The 17,282-nt window shown below is 40.7% G+C and overlaps 2 protein-coding genes across 4 annotated transcripts; one reads left to right on the forward strand and one right to left on the reverse strand.

The window, feature by feature from the left end:
* Window positions 1–262: 262 nt before the first annotated feature.
* On the forward strand, window positions 263–6,767 carry clpp (caseinolytic mitochondrial matrix peptidase proteolytic subunit). Of its 3 annotated transcripts, none has more exons than XM_085352010.1 (7): window positions 263–323; window positions 2,226–2,327; window positions 2,735–2,806; window positions 2,889–2,985; window positions 4,242–4,429; window positions 4,505–4,610; window positions 6,057–6,767. In XM_085352010.1, exons 1-7 carry the CDS (start codon window positions 312–314, stop codon window positions 6,293–6,295), a joined length of 816 nt encoding a protein of 271 aa, XP_085208136.1. In that variant the 5' UTR covers window positions 263–311; the 3' UTR covers window positions 6,296–6,767. The 3 variants fall into 3 exon arrangements, with proteins under 3 accessions (XP_085208136.1, XP_085208137.1, XP_085208135.1); XM_085352011.1 differs by having other exon boundaries at window positions 2,229–2,327; XM_085352009.1 differs by lacking the exon at window positions 263–323 and having other exon boundaries at window positions 1,152–2,327.
* Window positions 6,768–8,362: 1,595 nt separating this feature from the next.
* On the reverse strand, window positions 8,363–16,066 carry aldh3b1 (aldehyde dehydrogenase 3 family, member B1). The gene is made up of 11 exons (XM_085352012.1): window positions 16,005–16,066; window positions 14,548–14,718; window positions 14,115–14,225; window positions 13,474–13,594; window positions 12,956–13,041; window positions 12,762–12,843; window positions 12,130–12,522; window positions 9,532–9,698; window positions 9,342–9,441; window positions 9,059–9,260; window positions 8,363–8,657 (listed from the first exon to the last, which is right to left on the reverse strand). Exons 2-10 carry the CDS (start codon window positions 14,707–14,709, stop codon window positions 9,076–9,078), a joined length of 1,407 nt encoding a protein of 468 aa, XP_085208138.1. The 5' UTR covers window positions 14,710–14,718; window positions 16,005–16,066; the 3' UTR covers window positions 8,363–8,657; window positions 9,059–9,075.
* Window positions 16,067–17,282: the final 1,216 nt, after the last annotated feature.

A 17,282-nucleotide genomic window follows, 5' to 3' on the forward strand; every position in this document is an offset into this window, starting at 1 on the left:
TAACACGTGCTTCCTCTTCATACTATATAGATTTGTAGCTGGACTAAGTGCCTCTGAATGGAACTCTTTTTTCTTTTAGGTGCTCACGAAGTTTGAGGAAACAGCATTAGCCGGGTTAAACGCACCATTACGTGGTTTGCCAACTGACAGACGAAGAAAGCCAGCACGATGAGGTTGGTCAGCAGGTGGCGGTATAGCACCTCCAAACCCGTTGGATAAGTGCCAATAAACCCAAAGGAAGAAGAAGTTGAAATTGGTTCCGGAGGAGCTCCGGGGTCACACAGGAAAGCTAAACCCTAAAATCCTTCAAAATGCTGTTACGAGTGAGTACTGAAAACCTTTCCAGTAAGCTTGACTGTCCGCAGACGACACATCACAAACTGGTTATATGTGTACTCGGCGGTTTGTGCTGTTATTCTGTCGTGTTGATGATGTTAGCTAACAGCTTGTGTGACATAAGTCTGATGGCATCACCTTTAACTTCCTAAGACTCGAACTCTTCCACGACATGCATTTTTAATTTCTCTTTGATATTTAGGCATATTGGGACTCGATGAATGTAAAAACAAAGAATTACCAGATTTTTTTTTTACCTTATTTTTAAGAAAAATGAGAGCCACATATGAGGATATTTGTTTAAAATTTCGATAGAACAGTAGCAGTATAATGTCCTCGTAAGTGGATATCAGGCCCTTGTAGAGCAAAATTGAGTATTTTGGTCTAAATAACCCAAAATGTGATGTCCACATATGTGGACGCCAGGTCCTAGGAGGTTAAAGCTGCCAGCTCTGTACGCTAACAGCACTGAGGATCACAGAGAGCCCGATCAGCAAACACAACGAGCTTAAAAGCAGTTTGTGGGGCTTTCTCCCCACGCGGTGCTTCTTTAGTTTTTTTAGTTTGTATTATTGTTATTATTATTTGATTGTACAAAGAGTGTTCAAAATAGTCGTATGAAAAAAAGTTTCAACTCATGATCAGAATTCTATGAGCAAATTCTCTGGATTATTTTTTAGTCCGAGGACAGCTGTGAACTTATGAACATGTTTGCTCCTTAAGCAATTTTAGTCTGTCACTTAAAAACAAACTAGTGCTGAAAACATCCCTTAGAGATGTTGGCCTTTATTCACATGATGCATATGGTCACACATAGTGTCATGCACTTGCTGCAGATTTGACAGCTGCACATTCATGATATGAATCTCTGTTACGTCCCAAAGTGCTCTGTTAGACTGAGATCTTGTGACTCATTTGAGTGCAGTGAATCCATCGTCGTGTTCACGAAACCAGTCTGAGATCATGCTGGAAGCAGCGATTAAGATGGGCAGATCATAAATGGCTGTACATGGTTACTTCTGCCCTATAAATGATGCTTAGTTAGTATTAAAGGGGCCAAAATGTTCACTGAAAGTATCGTCCACACCATTATACCAGTTTGACCAGTTTATACAAAGCAGGATGGAGATATGCTTTTATGTTGTTTACACCATATTCAGACTCTACCATCTAAATGTCTCAGCAGAAATGAAGACCCAACAAACCGGGCAAAGTTTTTTCCCTGTCTCAGCTAGGACTGAGCCATGCTTGACACTAGGTGGCAACAGCAGTCTGTAAATGAGAGATGAGATGAGATAGCCTTTATTTGTCAGTTGCAGGTCTTTGGCCACAACCAAGATGACAGACCTTGCCGACCGTACATACAATACACAAACATCACATTGGGGAGACAGGTCAGGCTAGGTAGCGAGGAAAAAAACATCGAAATGTGTAACACAAAATGATAATACAGGAATGCACAGATATCAACACACCATAGCACAATAAACACAGACAAGCAACATGGGAAAGAGTTCCAGTGTGTACATCTGATCTGGGACCGCTGCAATCTTTCGACTGCGCCTCCAACTGACCCGATGGCCACATCAGAGGGGAGGTAAGCGTTGGAGGTGGCGTTGGATCCGGGGTAGGGAGGGTGATGCGTCGGTGAGTGCTTATCAGTATCAGTATATGTATGTGTGTGCGTGTCCATAGTTCAGCTGAGACAGTGTCCTTCGCCCTGCCAGGCTAAGTAAACAGTGTTCCAGCCAACCCAGGTGGCCTTGTAGGGAATGGGAAGGAACAAACTAAACACAGTCGTTATCAAATGTCTGGAAACTGCAGTTACTGAACTTTTGGGAGTGTTGTTGATCCTATATCTTGGGAGGATTTTTTTGTCTGTCTTTCAGCAGGTGTTGCGTATCGGTTCTTTGACACTGACACACAGCAGATCCATCCACCACAGTTCCATATGCCGGACTCCACTCATACCCATAGTCGTGGAGCAGACGGTGAGTGTGATCATTTGAACGGCTGAAGCAGGACTTTCTGTGTTTAGTAGAAGTGTATATACAGTCAGTATAGAGGTGTATATACAATATAAATACATGATGGTTTCTTTTCTCTTGCAAACAAAAATGTTGCACAAAAAGAATTTAAACAGGTGTGAATCATGAAGATTTAGGATGAGAGAATTTTTGTTTGCTTGGCAAAGCAAAGACAGACATCTGTATAAGTGGCTTTATTCCTGCTAATATCGATGTAAAAACATGAATTTGTGTTGCGGCAGCATATTTGTGAACCTTCTGTATGAATTTGAGATACTGTGCTGTTCAGACCTGTAATCCACAGAGAACATCTTTGTCATTTGATTTAAAATCCTCTCCTTTTGTTTCGTTTTTTGTTTGTTTTGTTTCAGGGGAGAGGAGAACGAGCATATGACATCTACTCTCGCCTCCTGAGAGAGAGAATCATATGTGTAATGGGTCCTGTAAGTGTCTTCCTGAAGATTTTTGGAAACATGTTTTCAGAGTGATTTATATTCAAGCTCTTTCTCTTCCCCGTCTGCTCAGATCGATGACTCCATAGCCAGTCTGGTTATAGCCCAGCTGCTCTTCCTACAGTCAGAAAGCAACAACAAGCCCATCCACATGTACATCAACAGTCCTGGTATGACATAATCAAAACGAAGAGTTCCAATCTGAGTATTTTGCTGTGAGGTTTATTGATAAACTTTATGAAAAGAAGGATGAAGGAATGAGACATTTCACCGTCATGAAAATGAAACTGCAAAGAACTTGTTAGAGCACTACTTTTTCATTTCTGATCCACGGAGAAAGGCTGAGCTGCGTCAGTGTTACAGTAAACCACTGCTGACTGCGAGAGTACTCGCACTAACTATCAATATTTTCTCGTATATTTGTGTCATTGTGCTAAGGCTCACTCAGCACCTACAAGAATTTGTATTTTGATTACAATTCTTTTGCCAAAAAGTAGTGCAGTTAAAACCTTTAAAATTAACTATAATTTTTTATTGCTTATTCAAAATATTGATGTTTTTAATCGCAGTATTTATAAAGTAACAGTTTCTTGATTTGTAGTAACAGAAGCAAAACCAGCTGCTTCACTGGGACTTTCACAGGCTGCTGTCATTTTGTTTGTGACTGAAGCCTGTCGGTGTTTGTGGCCATGCTTCAGCTTTGGTCATTGCATGTATGCTTATGGTACAGTTTGTATTAAGTGCTGTAACACTGTTTGTGGGTGTGATGGTTGCACTAGCGTTGCATTGAAGTTAAAGTGGACCTGCTATATTCATTGTCAGCTCCATGTTTTACTTTTGGACTCTGTTAGAGTAGCTTTGCACGATTCACAATACAAAGTAATCTTGATTTATCTTATACTGGGCTTTGGTGCAGCCAGTTTGTCCATCAACAGTCAAAGAAGCAGTTCTAGTCCCGCCCCTTTAAGCCACCTTTCTTCTGATTGGCTGCCAAATAAAAAGTTTGAACAGCAGATGGGCAGAGCTTCCTTTTAGCCCCTCTCTTTGACAGCATGCATTCACGGTAATGGAGCTCAAAGGGATTACTATACATAGGGTGGCCTGATTTTTATTTTATTTTAATTTTTTTATTTATTTGTCTTTTTTAACGTTATCCGTTTTTAAAATGAGCATAAATTGCTTTTATTGTGATGAAACTTGAGGAAAAGCACAATACGCCCACTTCAGTATATTCTAAATATGGACATATAAGAGCAGCAGCAGATGATCTTGTGTTGTTGGTATCACACAGTCCAAATACTTTGTGATCTGAATCTCACAGATGAAATTTTATGCCTGACATAATTAATGTCTCTGTTGAATGCAGTGTATTTAAGTAAATGAGTAAATTCATGCAAAGACAGCTCTCATTCTGTCTCTTTTTAAGGTGGTGTGGTGACAGCAGGACTGGCCATTTATGACACCATGCAGTACATTCTGAATCCCATCTCCACCTGGTGTGTTGGCCAAGCGGCAAGCATGGGCAGCTTGCTCCTGGCAGCAGGAACGACAGGCATGAGGCATTCACTGCCCAATGCCCGCATCATGGTTCACCAGCCTTCAGGAGGGGCCAGAGTAAGTTAGTCTCTCTGTGAGTACTGGTCAGTTGGTGTAAAGAAGGGAATAACATTCAGTGTGCTGTGTGTCCAGGGTCAGGCCACTGACATTGCTATCCAGGCTGAAGAGATCCTGAAGCTGAAAAGACAGATCAACAACATCTACGCCAAACACACGGGCCAGTTACTGGAGACCATTGGTATGTTTGTGCAGCTCATTACCACAACACAGTACAAACTTAAAAGTAGGACAAAAGCAGCACAATGATTTCCCCCCTTTGCATGTTTCCTGGCGACAAAAAACTTGGATTTCAGACAAAGAAGGCTAATCCAGGCCTGGAGTGCACGTCTCAAGTTCGTGGCAATGTGTGACATGCAAATAACCAACCGTATATTCTATATGGACGAGGGTGGCCATAATGTTTTATTCTGAAGAGTGTAGGACTTGCAGGTGTGATGAACATTAATATTTGGAATTCACAGAGGTGTTAGACATCATCTCAAATAGGGATGGGTATTGATAAGATTTTCACGATTCCGATTCCATTTTCGATTATGTTTAACGATTCGATTCTTTATCGATTCTCTTATCGATTCTTTTTTAAAAAAGGAGAACACTAAAGTCGATTAGCTCAGAACTTTGTTTTATGTCTTCTCTTTGAACAAGATAGAAATTTAGGAGTAGCATGGCCTTACAAACCCAACAGTGAGATCTTAAGAGATCCAGTCTATGGCTTTTCAATGGGGTGTCAGAGGGTCCCCGGGGAAAAAAATGTAAAATAATAAAATAAATATTCTTCTGTAGCAATAACAAAGTATAACATAAATTATTCTGTAGCAATTACACAAGAATATCCAGTAATGTCCCTGCCTACAATTAAACACATTCACTTGCCGAAAATTGGGGACATCTGCTGTGGCAAATGGGTGCAAGCCTTTGACCACAAACTTAGTCACTGCTCGGTGACATTCGTCTATCCTGGCCTGAAAGGAGACGCTACCGGCAGACTGCAGCGAGAACTGCCAGCATCTGAGCCAAACTCTGTCTCTCTCATCATGGTCGCCTAAATGCACAGTAATGGCAGGTTTTGTGATAAGGCAGATCGCGCTAACATAATACGCACTGTTAGTTGATTATTTACCTGCCGCATTAACGGGAGAGGACGTGCAAACGTTACCGCTGCTGCTGGGTTGAGATTCACGAGTCCGGAGCGGAATTAAAAACACGACATTCATTTAAGGTCATCGCGTGTTTTGTGAGCAAATGCTTTTGCATATTCGTAGTGTTTCTTCCCTTAAATGAAATATCTACCTTGCAAGTATTGCAAGTTGCCCTGTTGTCATCCGTTCTCATAAAGTATAACCAAACTTTTGAGCGTTTGAGCCGCCATGTTTCCTGCCAGGTAAATGACGCTCCGCAACGTGGTGACGTCATTCGGGGCGACTGGAATCGATAAGGGAATCGTTTGCAAAAATGGCAAACAATTCCAAGGGATTGAAACAGTGGGAACCGGTTCTCAACAAGAACCGGTTTTCGATACCCATCCCTAATCTCAAAGAAACCGATTTTCATATGTATAAGGAGAGGAGGAAAGTTAGTTTAAAACATTTAAACTATAAAACGCTCATTTCTGTCCGACTTACAGAAAGTGTGATGGAAAGGGATCGCTACATGAGTCCCATGGAAGCACAGGACTTTGGCCTCATCGACCGGGTCCTGGTCCACCCACCACAGGCAGGGCAGGATGAGCCAGAGCTGGTGCAGAAAGAGCCAGCGGCAGCAGAAGCAGCAGCAGCAAGCCCCTCGCCCCAGCCAGAGTCCACAGATCCTGAGAAGGCCTCCCCTGGGACAAATCCACCCTCCTCATACAAACCAGAGCCATGAACGCACCACAGCAGAGCTGTCTGCTAGCTGCAAGATCATCTTCAGGAGTCAAGAGAGCAAGATCCAGCCTCCCCGTGTTTCTCCTCCACTCAGTAGTAGCTTACACATGAGCAGGACCCAAGCCAGCCTCATGTACAGTCATCACAGTAACGTCTTTTTAATGATGGTGCTGTTTCCTTTTTTTTTTTTTTAAACGTAATTTCTGTGAAAGAAATCTTCAAAGAAGTGATATTAAAACGTAGTTGATTTTTATAATTTATACCACAGGAAGGAAAGCAGTGTTTCATCTGGGTGGGCTTTGGTCCTTTCTCTATGGTGGCTGAGCTGTACTGTACATGAGCTTGTTTAGGGGGAAAGCTTAAGAGTACAGAGCCATCTGTTTCTCTCTCCTGGCTGATGTCCACTCGAGACCGGAGAGAACCTGATTTGATGACCTGATGCTTAATATTTGTAATAAATATGATCAGTTAAACATGACTCACAAAATGTGCTACTTCTTGATCCAGTAGTGTACTGTTAAGTTTTCAGCTGGAGGTTAAAGGCTGTGTTTGAAACTGTATTTTTATTTTTTATTAATTTTGTCACACCATGAAGCAAAGTTACATTATTCACATTACTTCACGAAAAACAGTGACAGAAACCATCTGGCTAAAACTGTACAGTTGTTAAAACGGCAACACTGTAACAAAATTACACATAACTATGCAGCACAGGAACAGGAAAGGACACAGTTGACATTTAAGATGCGCGGCCATTTAACGCCACAGCATGTCGTCTATAACAACTGCAGATGTAAACTTACCACACAGTATCATCTTTTATTTCCATTAAGAAGTTAGAGAAAAATTAATGTGTGCACAATAACACAACCAACCTCTAAATAAAAAAAAATCTACATGAAATAGTACAAGTTTTATCAGTTGATAGGTCAAAAAGGCAATTTTAGGAAGCATATGAAAATAAAGTGTAACAATTATTATTATAATTATGCTTAACATGTAACACCAAGTGTGTCATATTTGATAAATGAGCTTTTATGAGATGTCAGTGTACTTTTGGTTTCCCAACCAAAAAAGTAAATAAATAGGACAATGCATTTTTAAGCAATGAGTTGCACAAGTGTAGCAAAGATGAGACATTTCACCGTCATGAAAATGAAACCAGCATATGCTAACAAATGCTAATTAGTATTTGTTTTTAATGTCAGAAGATTGAATAAACAATAACAAAATATATAATTTCCTGGCAAATATAATATGGTTTCGACTTACAGGAGAAAGATACTCATGAGCATTATTGGTTTAAAGTTGCTAAAATTACTTGTATAGCTGCATTACTAACACAATAAGTTTGAAGTCGGCACCTTGTTAATCAAGCTAGCTAACGTTAGCCAAACGTTGCACCGCTAAACGTGATAGCTTCTGGCTACAAAAAGACCAACATGCTAACATTTTAGGCAGGCAATTATCAGGAGGCATCATTGTCTCAATCACTAGTTGTAAGTCTTACTGAAGATTATATTCACTTTAATAATGTTCCCTATTTGAAGAGTATTATTAGATATGCTCATTGTCAATGCAATGATATTAGTGTACAGTATTACAATTCTGATACATTTCTAACATACCGACACTCAGCAAACATCATTTTGAACAAAAATAAGTCACTTTTATAAAACATTCAGAAAAAGCTCTATCAAATAAACATAGCCAACACCGATTTGGTCACCGATTTCTCCCTTCATAATATAAAGATTATGAGAGAGAATTTTACTTTTCTTAAAAAGCTTTTTTCTTTTTTTTTTTAAGGCTGTTCGACACAGTTTTTTTAAAACATTAACCTGACATGTCAGATGTTATTCAAAACTGTTAGAAAGGCAGGAACTTTTCAAAAAGTACTTGGCACATGACTTCAAGAACCTCAGTCTGGTACAGTCTAACAGGCCAAGTTAAACCACAGGATTAATACAGCACAGTTTGTAGAGGTAGGACAACAAAGAGGGGGAAAAAGGCAACGGGAAGCATCTCTGATTACTCGCTTTTAAAGCTAGTAAGTCAGTAATGCAGTTAACATTTCAGCAGATAGTTTGTGCAGAAAATGAGCACTTTGGGAAAAGCTCTTTCAAAAGGAAATAATCATATGTTTATCATATGCATCATCACTCCTAAGACATGCCCGATACTGCCACAGGTATAATAATCCAGTGAGGTAAATAAAACATCGTCTTTGTTGGGTAACAAAATAAATTCAAAAGAGCTATTTCTTTTTCTGCTTCAACACTAAAATGATTTATTTGAATGCAACTTTATTCATTTTTTGAATGACACTTGACAACATGCAGCGCTCAGTCCAGATGGGGGATCTGTAAAAATAACAGAAATATTATGAGCATAACAGAGTCATGAACCTTAATAAGAAACTTGTCTATTTAGAGCCAATATTAACAAAAATGAGTTATTTAATAAAACAGCATAAAAGTAAGTAAGATGACATAATTTTTGTTATTTACATCCAACTACATCTTAGCAGACCGGTGGATGCAGAAAATATAATCGAGGCTCGAGCGACTCCTTCATGGATAAGTCAAACCACAATGAATTTTAATGTTATTCTAAATAACTAAGACACTCAAAGCAACTTCTTAAACATCTATACTGTTATTAAGTAAGATACGAATGCCTTAACATCTAAATAAACTTAATTACTAAGGCTTATTACAAAATCCTTAATGTGAACCGTTACTCATCTCTCGCTCTCACTCACACTCTTCTTGCCGGTCATCACATGATTGAGCAGCTCTTGGGTGAGGTGGTCCAGCGCAGCCAGCTCAACTTTTCATCACTATACGGTGGGTAGCGCAGGGCGTTAAGTTTTTCCAAAGCCCAACCACGCAGCATGACTGCTCGCTGGTGACTGAACGCCTCAAAGCCCCAGTGACCATGGTAGTGACCAAATCCACTGTTTCCTGGATGGCAGAGTGAACACTGGTTACGCATATGACTGCATCTCTTACATCTCTTTCTCAGCAGGCCAGCCTGACACATACCTACACCTCCAAAGGGCAGGCCTGGCAGGGCCATGTGCACAATTCCATCATTAGAGCAGAATCCTCCACTGCTTGAATTTTCCAGCACCTTCTTCACCACCTTAAAGAAATAATGACAATATTAGCTAAAAGACTAAATGTTATAAATGTTACAGCAGAAAGTGGAGGCTGCAGAGTTCTGTGTTCTTACAGAGGATTCATCTGAGAAAACATAGAAGGCCAGAGGCTTCTCTTTTGTTTTGGTTAATTTGATGCTTTCCTCCAGAGACTCAATCGTGAGGATCGGCAGGATGGGGCCAAAGATCTCCTCCTCCATTAGAGCATCATCTTCAGCTACATCCACCACTACCGTTGGAGCTATGGAAAGATGAGGACAAAATATTCTTTCATATATGCATTTTTTTCAGTCAAGGAAATTCAGACTCAAGCTACTTTATAGAAACGTGTGACAAAAAAAAGGATACAAGGAATGAGGTGAGATGACCTGTAAAGGATGCAGTCAAAAGAAGAATAACATAATGATCTCACTGACAAAAATAATGAAGTGTGTTACCCATGTGACCTGGTTTCTGTTAGTAACTTGGGTACAAAAATACACATGAATCCATTTGTTTGGTTTTTGTTTGCGCTTTTCCCCCTTTCACTCAGATTTTTCTAACATTTTTATATGTAGTTAATGTTTGAGTCTTTACTAAGCTAACAACAATGCAGTTTAAAAATAATCTTGTTTTATTGCCCAACTCTGCTCTGATCTGCTGGTTGTCGTTTGTTCCATGTTACCAGCAGGAAAGTTGTAGAACGCCCTCTGGTGGACAAACAAAATCAACATGCATAACTTGGTTGAAGGGTGTTTCTCTTGTCTCTTCTTTACTTTTTACATTCTCATTTAATCACTCATCACACCAATGAATCTCCAAATAGCTAATGTCAGCCAATATATCAGCCCCATCAATACACTGGTCACACTCTAATATAAAGACTGCTTTAAGAAAAAGTGAGACTATTTAAACACTAGTATTCACTGTGCCATCCAAGTCATTTAATTCAGGTGTTCCAATCATTTCATGGCAAGGTGGATAAAATCAAGCAGTTTTACTGCATTTGTGAAAGAATGGGTCGCTCTCATGAGCTCAGGGAATTGCAGTGTGTTACCGTGATAGGATGCCACCTTTGCAACAAGTCCACTCATGAAATTTCCTCACTATTAAAAATATTCCACAGTCAGCTGTTGCATTATAACCAAGTTAGAGCGATTAGGATCGACAGTAAGTCGGCCACAAAGTGGTAGGCCATATAAAATAACAACTGAGGTGCATAGTGCACAGAGGTCACCACGTTTCTGCAGAGCCAACCGTTACAGAGCCCCAAACTTCATGTGGTGTTCACCACCCTGCCACTGGACTCTAACACAGTGGAGATTTGTTCTCTGGAGAGACCAATCACACTTCTCTGTCGCTAGAATGGTACTGGTCTGATTGCACTGTGCCAAGTGTAAAGTTTGGTGGAGGGGGAATTATGGTGTAGTGTTTTTCAGAAGTTGGATTCAGTCCCTTAGTTCTAGTGAAAGGAACTCTTAACGTTTCAGCAGAGCAAGATATTTTGAACAATTTCACACTCCCAATTTTGTGGGAACCGTTTTGGGATGGCCCCTTCCTGTTACAACATCACTAACAGTGCATAAAGCAATTTCCATAAAGATATGGATGAGTCAGTTTGGTGTCTAAGAACTGCCAGAGTCCTGACCTCAACCCAAAAGAACACCTTTGAGAAGAATTATGTAGAGCAGAGACTGCGAGTCAGGCCTTCTTATGCAACATCAGTCTCTGACCTCACAAATGTGCTTCTGAGAGAATAGTCAAAAATTCCCAGAAACACACTGCTAAACTTGTGGAAGTTAGATCTGAAAAGGTTAGGCTGATGTCATTTTCAACCATCCATCCATTCGCGGAAGGTATTTTCAGCCATATGGATTGAAATTGGGATGTCACTCAAGTTCATATGCATGTGAAAGCAGACAAGCAAATAATTCTGGCAATATAGTACAGGTCTCAAAGCTGAAAGGCAATTTCTTTTTCTTTTTTAAAAGCGGTGCAAGGCTAACTCTGGGCTGGGAGAGCAACTTTCCCTACATCAATGGTCAAGAAGACTGTTAATTTCCTCTTTTTGTTTTTCCTTGAAACATTAAGTAAAAGTGTGATCTAAACACAGATCAGCCACAACAATGAACAAAAACTAGGAAAAAGTAATGTTCTGTGGAGAAATCCTGGGTTCTGACATTGATGTTTATTTAGTTTGACTTGTACCACCTACCTAAACATTTTTGTAGACCCAACACACCTTGCCATGGTAATGGCACTCCCCAATGGCAGCAGTCTCCCCCAGTAGGACAATGTGTCCCATCACACCAGAGAAACTGTTCAAGACCGGTTCAACATGACAAAGAATTTAAGTGTTGACTTGGCCTCCTCACTTTCCAGATCCAAATCCAACTGTGCAACAATGGGAAAGACTGGAACAAGCCCGCTCCACAGGCCCTACCCTGCAACCGCCAGGACCCAAGGGACTGGCTACCAATGTCCCGATACCAGACAGAGATTACTTGTCCACGCCTCAACGGGTCAGAGCTGGTGGAAAGAGAGGACCTACACAATATTAGGCAGGTATTCTTAATGTTGTGGCCGACTGGTGTAACATTTTTTGCATTGTTTATTTAAAAGTAAATGTATACCAGCTAATATACGGTCTTATACCAAACACCAAATCCTCCTTAAAATACTTTTTAACCCACCTATGTACCTATCCTTCTCGTCGTGCTCTCCTCCCACAACGACCTTGCCCTTGGTCCTGTTGAGCAGTCCCATCAGACGAGTCCAGTGTTTAGGTGTTACAATGCGTGACATATCGGGGCTCTTCTGAATGTCACTGCCGTAGAAGTCCTCCAGGACCTGGCGCAACGCAGGCACAAGGGCATCACAAGTGGCTTTCGAGCACAGAACATAATCCGGTGCCACACAGCTCTGGCCAGCATTGAAAAACTTGGACCACACCAAGCGGTGAGCAGCAGCAGTGGCATTCACCCGACCATATATTAAGCAGGGGCACTTGCCTCCCAGCTCCAAGGTCACTGGGGTCAGGTGGACTGCAGCAGCCTGGAGGACAACGCGTGCCACAGCCTGAGAACCTAACAAAGACGGGTGAAGACTCAGTTCCCAGAACAGAAAAGGATAATCTACATTTCAGTCTTACTAAGCCAACCAGGGAAAAGAGGAGAGAATTGTGTGTCACTTTACTATTGACATGCTGTATTAGACAGGTCATAATTAACTCATAATCATCTAAACCTCTAAACAGTACAGTGAAGCTTTGGCTATGTAAAATTCCTGACATCTGATGCATACCTGTGTGCTCTGAGGTTTTTACCTGTGTAGAAAATGTGGTCAAATCGATTCTTCAGAAGGGCTTGGGTCTCCTTTGCTCCACCGCGAACAACTGCATAACAGTCCTGTCAACAGTCATATCGTCACTGTCACGTTCACTGTGCCCATCTCTATTCATAACAATTGTGAAAAACTCATTTGTCTGTTACTTCTGGTTGATATTATCAGTTATTTCACCTTAGACAGATATTTGGGGATGAGCTCCGTTATCAGATTGTCTGTGGCGGCGCTGACTTCGGAGGGCTTGATGACCACACAGTTTCCTAATCAAAGACATCAACAACAGGCAGCATGTAAAGGCACGTGAAGTCTATAAAATCATTCAAGGTGGACTCTAGGACTCGTTGCCATATTTGCAAATTCTGTCAGCTCACTTTAAAACTTTCGCTCTTACTTTTAGAAATATTACCAAGTTGAGTTCCACTGTGTCTATGAACTGTTAGTCATCCCTTTATTTCATCACATTTGAATTATTGAACTTCAAAACATCCCTAAGACGTCTGCAGATTGTTCAGCGCGCTCCTGTGAGGTATTCACATGTCACACCACCACGCCCCTCCCAGTTACATTTTTCCTGAGCTAGCATTAAATCTCTGAAGTCACCTCACTCAAGGTACCTGTGATTACATTATTGTCATCAATTTTAATGTTGCCTTCAGGATTTAGTTTTGCTAAAAGCGTGTTTGTGGAACTACCTGCAGCAATGGCTCCAATCAAGGGTACGATGAGAAGTTGCATGGGGTAGTTCCATGGCCCGATGATCAACACAACTCCTAAAGGTTCCCTCCGTACAAAACATTCATCAAGCTTTGTGGCCTGAACAACAGAAAACATTACAAAATAAATTATGCAGCAAGAAAAGGCTTTTCAAAATGCAGGACATGCATAGATATATGAAGATATTCTGGATTGCTGTCAGTAAATGCTAGACATATACATTTTATAAATTTAACATTAAAAACAGTCTGAAAACTATATGTGCCAATGAGGCACTGGCCATAAATTTCATCTTGCAAAAAATAGAAAGCGCAGCACACGTCGTATTTCAGTCTGTGCTCTTTGTTTAACAGTGATTTCCTAATAAATACGTTCAGAGTGGAGTTGCTACATTCATTCTCATCATTCTGCAGTGGTGAATTTCCTTTGGCACTGCCTGAAATCTCTCTGGGAGGTGCCAGGGATTTCTCTCTGCAGGAAAAAGACTGCGAGGACACAAGAGGTTCAACTTGTTTGACATGAGGAGTATTACTTGGGCCATGAAAACAGTTGTGTAACGTTTCCTTTTTTGTTTTATTTGGTCGCACACTATTAATAAGTCTTTTTTTTTTAAACTTACCAAGTTTTTGCTCACATACTCCGGCTGCATCCAGCTTGTGAGGTTACTGAGGGCGCAATGGAGCTCGTTCATCACTATTTCAACCTCAGACAGGATAGCCTCAAATTTTGGCTATTGTGCAACGACAGCAACAACAGCAAGACAATTAGTGCTTATTTAAGAACAGCAGACAACAATGAATAATCTACTAATAAAACCATTGGATTTATCGATTAAATTCACTAAACTATTCTCACTTTAATGTTTTTTAAAGGAGATGTTAACCACTTCCGTACAGTTGTATTACGGGCTTTAAAACAAATTGTCATGATTGCAAAATCATCATGACAGCAAGACAAACAAAAGCCTGAGGCTTTAGTTGCGTAATTATGTGTTGGAGAATTACAGTCATGTGTTCATGCTTTGTGTGGAACATGTGAGCACAGTCCTGTACCTTTGTGAGGTCTTTGTGCAGCGCATTTACAATCTGCTCCTCGTTGTCTTTGATCATGGACATTAGGTTGGTCAGCTGTGTCCTGCGAAACTTCTCCGGTATTGTAACACGCGATTCAAACGCTGTGCGCAGCCTTTCCAAAACCTGACTCTGGCTCTCCATTTTTTCAAGCTTCACAAAAAGAAAAGAAAGAAAAGAAGGATTGTTTTCCCTAGAAGCTGTAACGGGCAGATACTTTGTGAAAGGTGGACATTAACTTCTCACATCTTCAACTCAGTGCACGTCGATTACTTATTCCTACTCAGAAATGTTAAACGTCATGAGAAACGTTACAAAAACTGTATTAGGTAAATGATGAATTATACCAAATGTATGTGTATAAAATCTGCATTTTAAAAAGCAAACCACTGCACAGCTCTTTACATACCGCTCCTGTCAGTCTTCTGATGGAATAGTTGGCAACGATATTTCAATTTGTGTAATTACTCTGACAGCGTTTGCATGGTCACTGTTGTGACAGCCTGTAATAACGGCAGATGACTCATTTGAAAAAGGGATTATGGAACCCGGTGAGTAACGTGAGCTGCACATTTCCTCATCCCAGTAAGTCTAGTTTGGAAAACACTGAACAAGACCAGCGAGTCTGAGAAATTACTGCCACACACAGCTTTTAAATCCACTATTTATGGATTTCGCAACATTTCACAGGGGCAGTAGCGGTTTTTGATAGGGGCGACACAGGCGGTTGGGGGGGGGGGGGGGCATCGTGGTGGGGGGCGCCATCAGGGGCATGGGGGAAAATAAAAAATAAAAAAAATTGCTGGTACTCATGCTGCCCCGACATCATGCCAGCGCATATTGGGAACGGCATAGGCACCAATCAGTTTTCTATCGCCCATTTGCTGGGAGTAAGGGCGCCCTTCGTTTGCAAGGTGCGCCAGAGGGAGTGTTCGCCCAGGGCGCAAAAACAGCTAGGACCGCCACTGCACAGCGGATATATCAAATATTTGTGTGGCGAAATGACCGGAACACTGATTTTGCGGAATGGGGAAGAAATACTAACTGTGACATTTCCAACGGACATTCGCACGCTACTGTAGACAATGGCACGCGGACGTTAACTGATAAGTGCAGTCAAACAGCACAGAAACGACGAATTATCAAACAAATTGTTTTTAACATAATTATTACAGCCTGGCAGATTTCCCACGCGGGATTTGGATGCCTATAAGTGCATTCGTACGCTAGCTGTTTGTGGTTAGGGCGAAAAAAACTTTATCGTGGGAAGTAATTCCCGGGAGAGATGAACAATAGGTTCCAGTGTAACCATTTCTTTCAGTGTGGGAGTCAGGATTTTCTCACGATGGTTTAAACTGCTCTAACATTCATTTGCGTGAAGTAGCTAGCATTTTGCAAACAGCAGAAATAAAGCGAAGATACTGCTGTGTTTAGCCTACCTGCTACTGGGCTTATCGTCTGTCCAACTGGCAGACCTGCGAGCAGACACCGTGCCGACAAAATGCTGAAGACCGTTGACGTTTCCGGTAGTGATGGGTCGTTCGCGAACGAAATGGCTCTTAGAGCCGACTCTTTCACGTGAACGACGCGAGCCGGCTCCTTATCGCGAGCCGTCACGTGGGTTTTTTTTTTTTTTCTTTCTCTCAGCCTCTCTCTCGCACTTTTTTTCCGCTTCACTCTGCACGCGAGCCTTGTGCTTTACGCTGGGCAGAGGGGGGAGGGGCGGTAGTTACACTCAGTAGCACAGGAACAGAGCCAGAGAGAGAGAAAGAGAGGCAGGGACAACAACATTAGAAAGGTATAGTAATCATCCACAACTATTTTCAGTTGCAGATGATAAAGGATTGAGAAAGTTTATTCATGCAGGTCCATATGACAGAGAATATGCATGTTCTTTTAGTTTTCATATTATAATTTATATTTAATTGTGTTGTGGTTTGCAGTGTTTTGTGTTCTTTTCACTTTAAATTTGTGAAAGGAAAAAGCTGAAAATTTAAATAGTTAAAACTTGAAATGTGAATAGTTGATTTTTGTATTATATGATTTATTTATTACATTTTATGTGGAGTGAATAAATAAAAGTATATTTACGGTGGCCCCTAGAGACAAAGCACATACAAACTTCAAATCACGTACGAACTCTGAAGCATGTACAAACTCCAAAACACGTAAAAACACGTACAAACTCCAAAACACGTAAAAACTCCAAAACACGTAAAAACACGTACAAACTCCGAAGCACATAAAAACTCAGAAGCATATAAAAACTCAGAAGCATATAAAAACTCAAAACACGTACAAAAGACAACAGAAGTGCTCCAGGATGCTGGGCGCAGTGTTGAGCCTTTGTTATCTTGTGGCTACACAAGCCAGCAAGTACCAACGACCGGATTTGGTGTGTGGTAATAACAGGTAAATGAACTTTTTTTTTTAATTATTTGAATATATATATGAGTGCCTGTGTATAAATACACAAACAATACACACATGCTTTCAATTGTGTAATTTAAGTGATCTAGTAGCTCTGCTTTGGAAGTTCAGTTCATGCTAGAAATGTGTTTTGGAGTTTGTACGTGTTTTGTCTCTAGGGGCCACCGCATATATTTATATATAAACATATATAAATAAAACCACTTGTTTTTATGTTAGTAATTCCTTTTGTGCATAATTTTATATTATTGTTAATAATAAATTAATTAAAGCAACAAAACAACCTG

This window comes from Diplotaxodon limnothrissa, linkage group LG4 (genome assembly GCF_057381915.1).
Source record: "Diplotaxodon limnothrissa isolate DT_005_m linkage group LG4, D_limnothrissa_male_GT1.1, whole genome shotgun sequence".
Lineage (NCBI taxonomy): Eukaryota > Metazoa > Chordata > Actinopteri > Cichliformes > Cichlidae > Diplotaxodon > Diplotaxodon limnothrissa.

Excerpts from the sequence above, each read along its gene's own strand:
- clpp (XM_085352009.1), top strand. The coding sequence starts at position 2,109 with ATGGGAAGGAACAAACTAAACACAGTCGTTATCAAATGTCTGGAAACT. Across the intron at positions 2,986-4,241 it reads CATGTACATCAACAGTCCTG|GTGGTGTGGTGACAGCAGGA; the intron begins GTATGACATAAT and ends TCTCTTTTTAAG. Across the intron at positions 4,611-6,056 it reads CCAGTTACTGGAGACCATTG|AAAGTGTGATGGAAAGGGAT; the intron begins GTATGTTTGTGC and ends TCCGACTTACAG.
- aldh3b1 (XM_085352012.1), bottom strand. The coding sequence starts at position 14,709 with ATGGAGAGCCAGAGTCAGGTTTTGGAAAGGCTGCGCACAGCGTTTGAA. Across the intron at positions 13,042-13,473 it reads GATTGGAGCCATTGCTGCAG|GAAACTGTGTGGTCATCAAG; the intron begins GTAGTTCCACAA and ends GTCTTTGATTAG. Across the intron at positions 9,699-12,129 it reads CGAGAAGGATAGGTACATAG|CTCCAACGGTAGTGGTGGAT; the intron begins GTGGGTTAAAAA and ends ATCTTTCCATAG.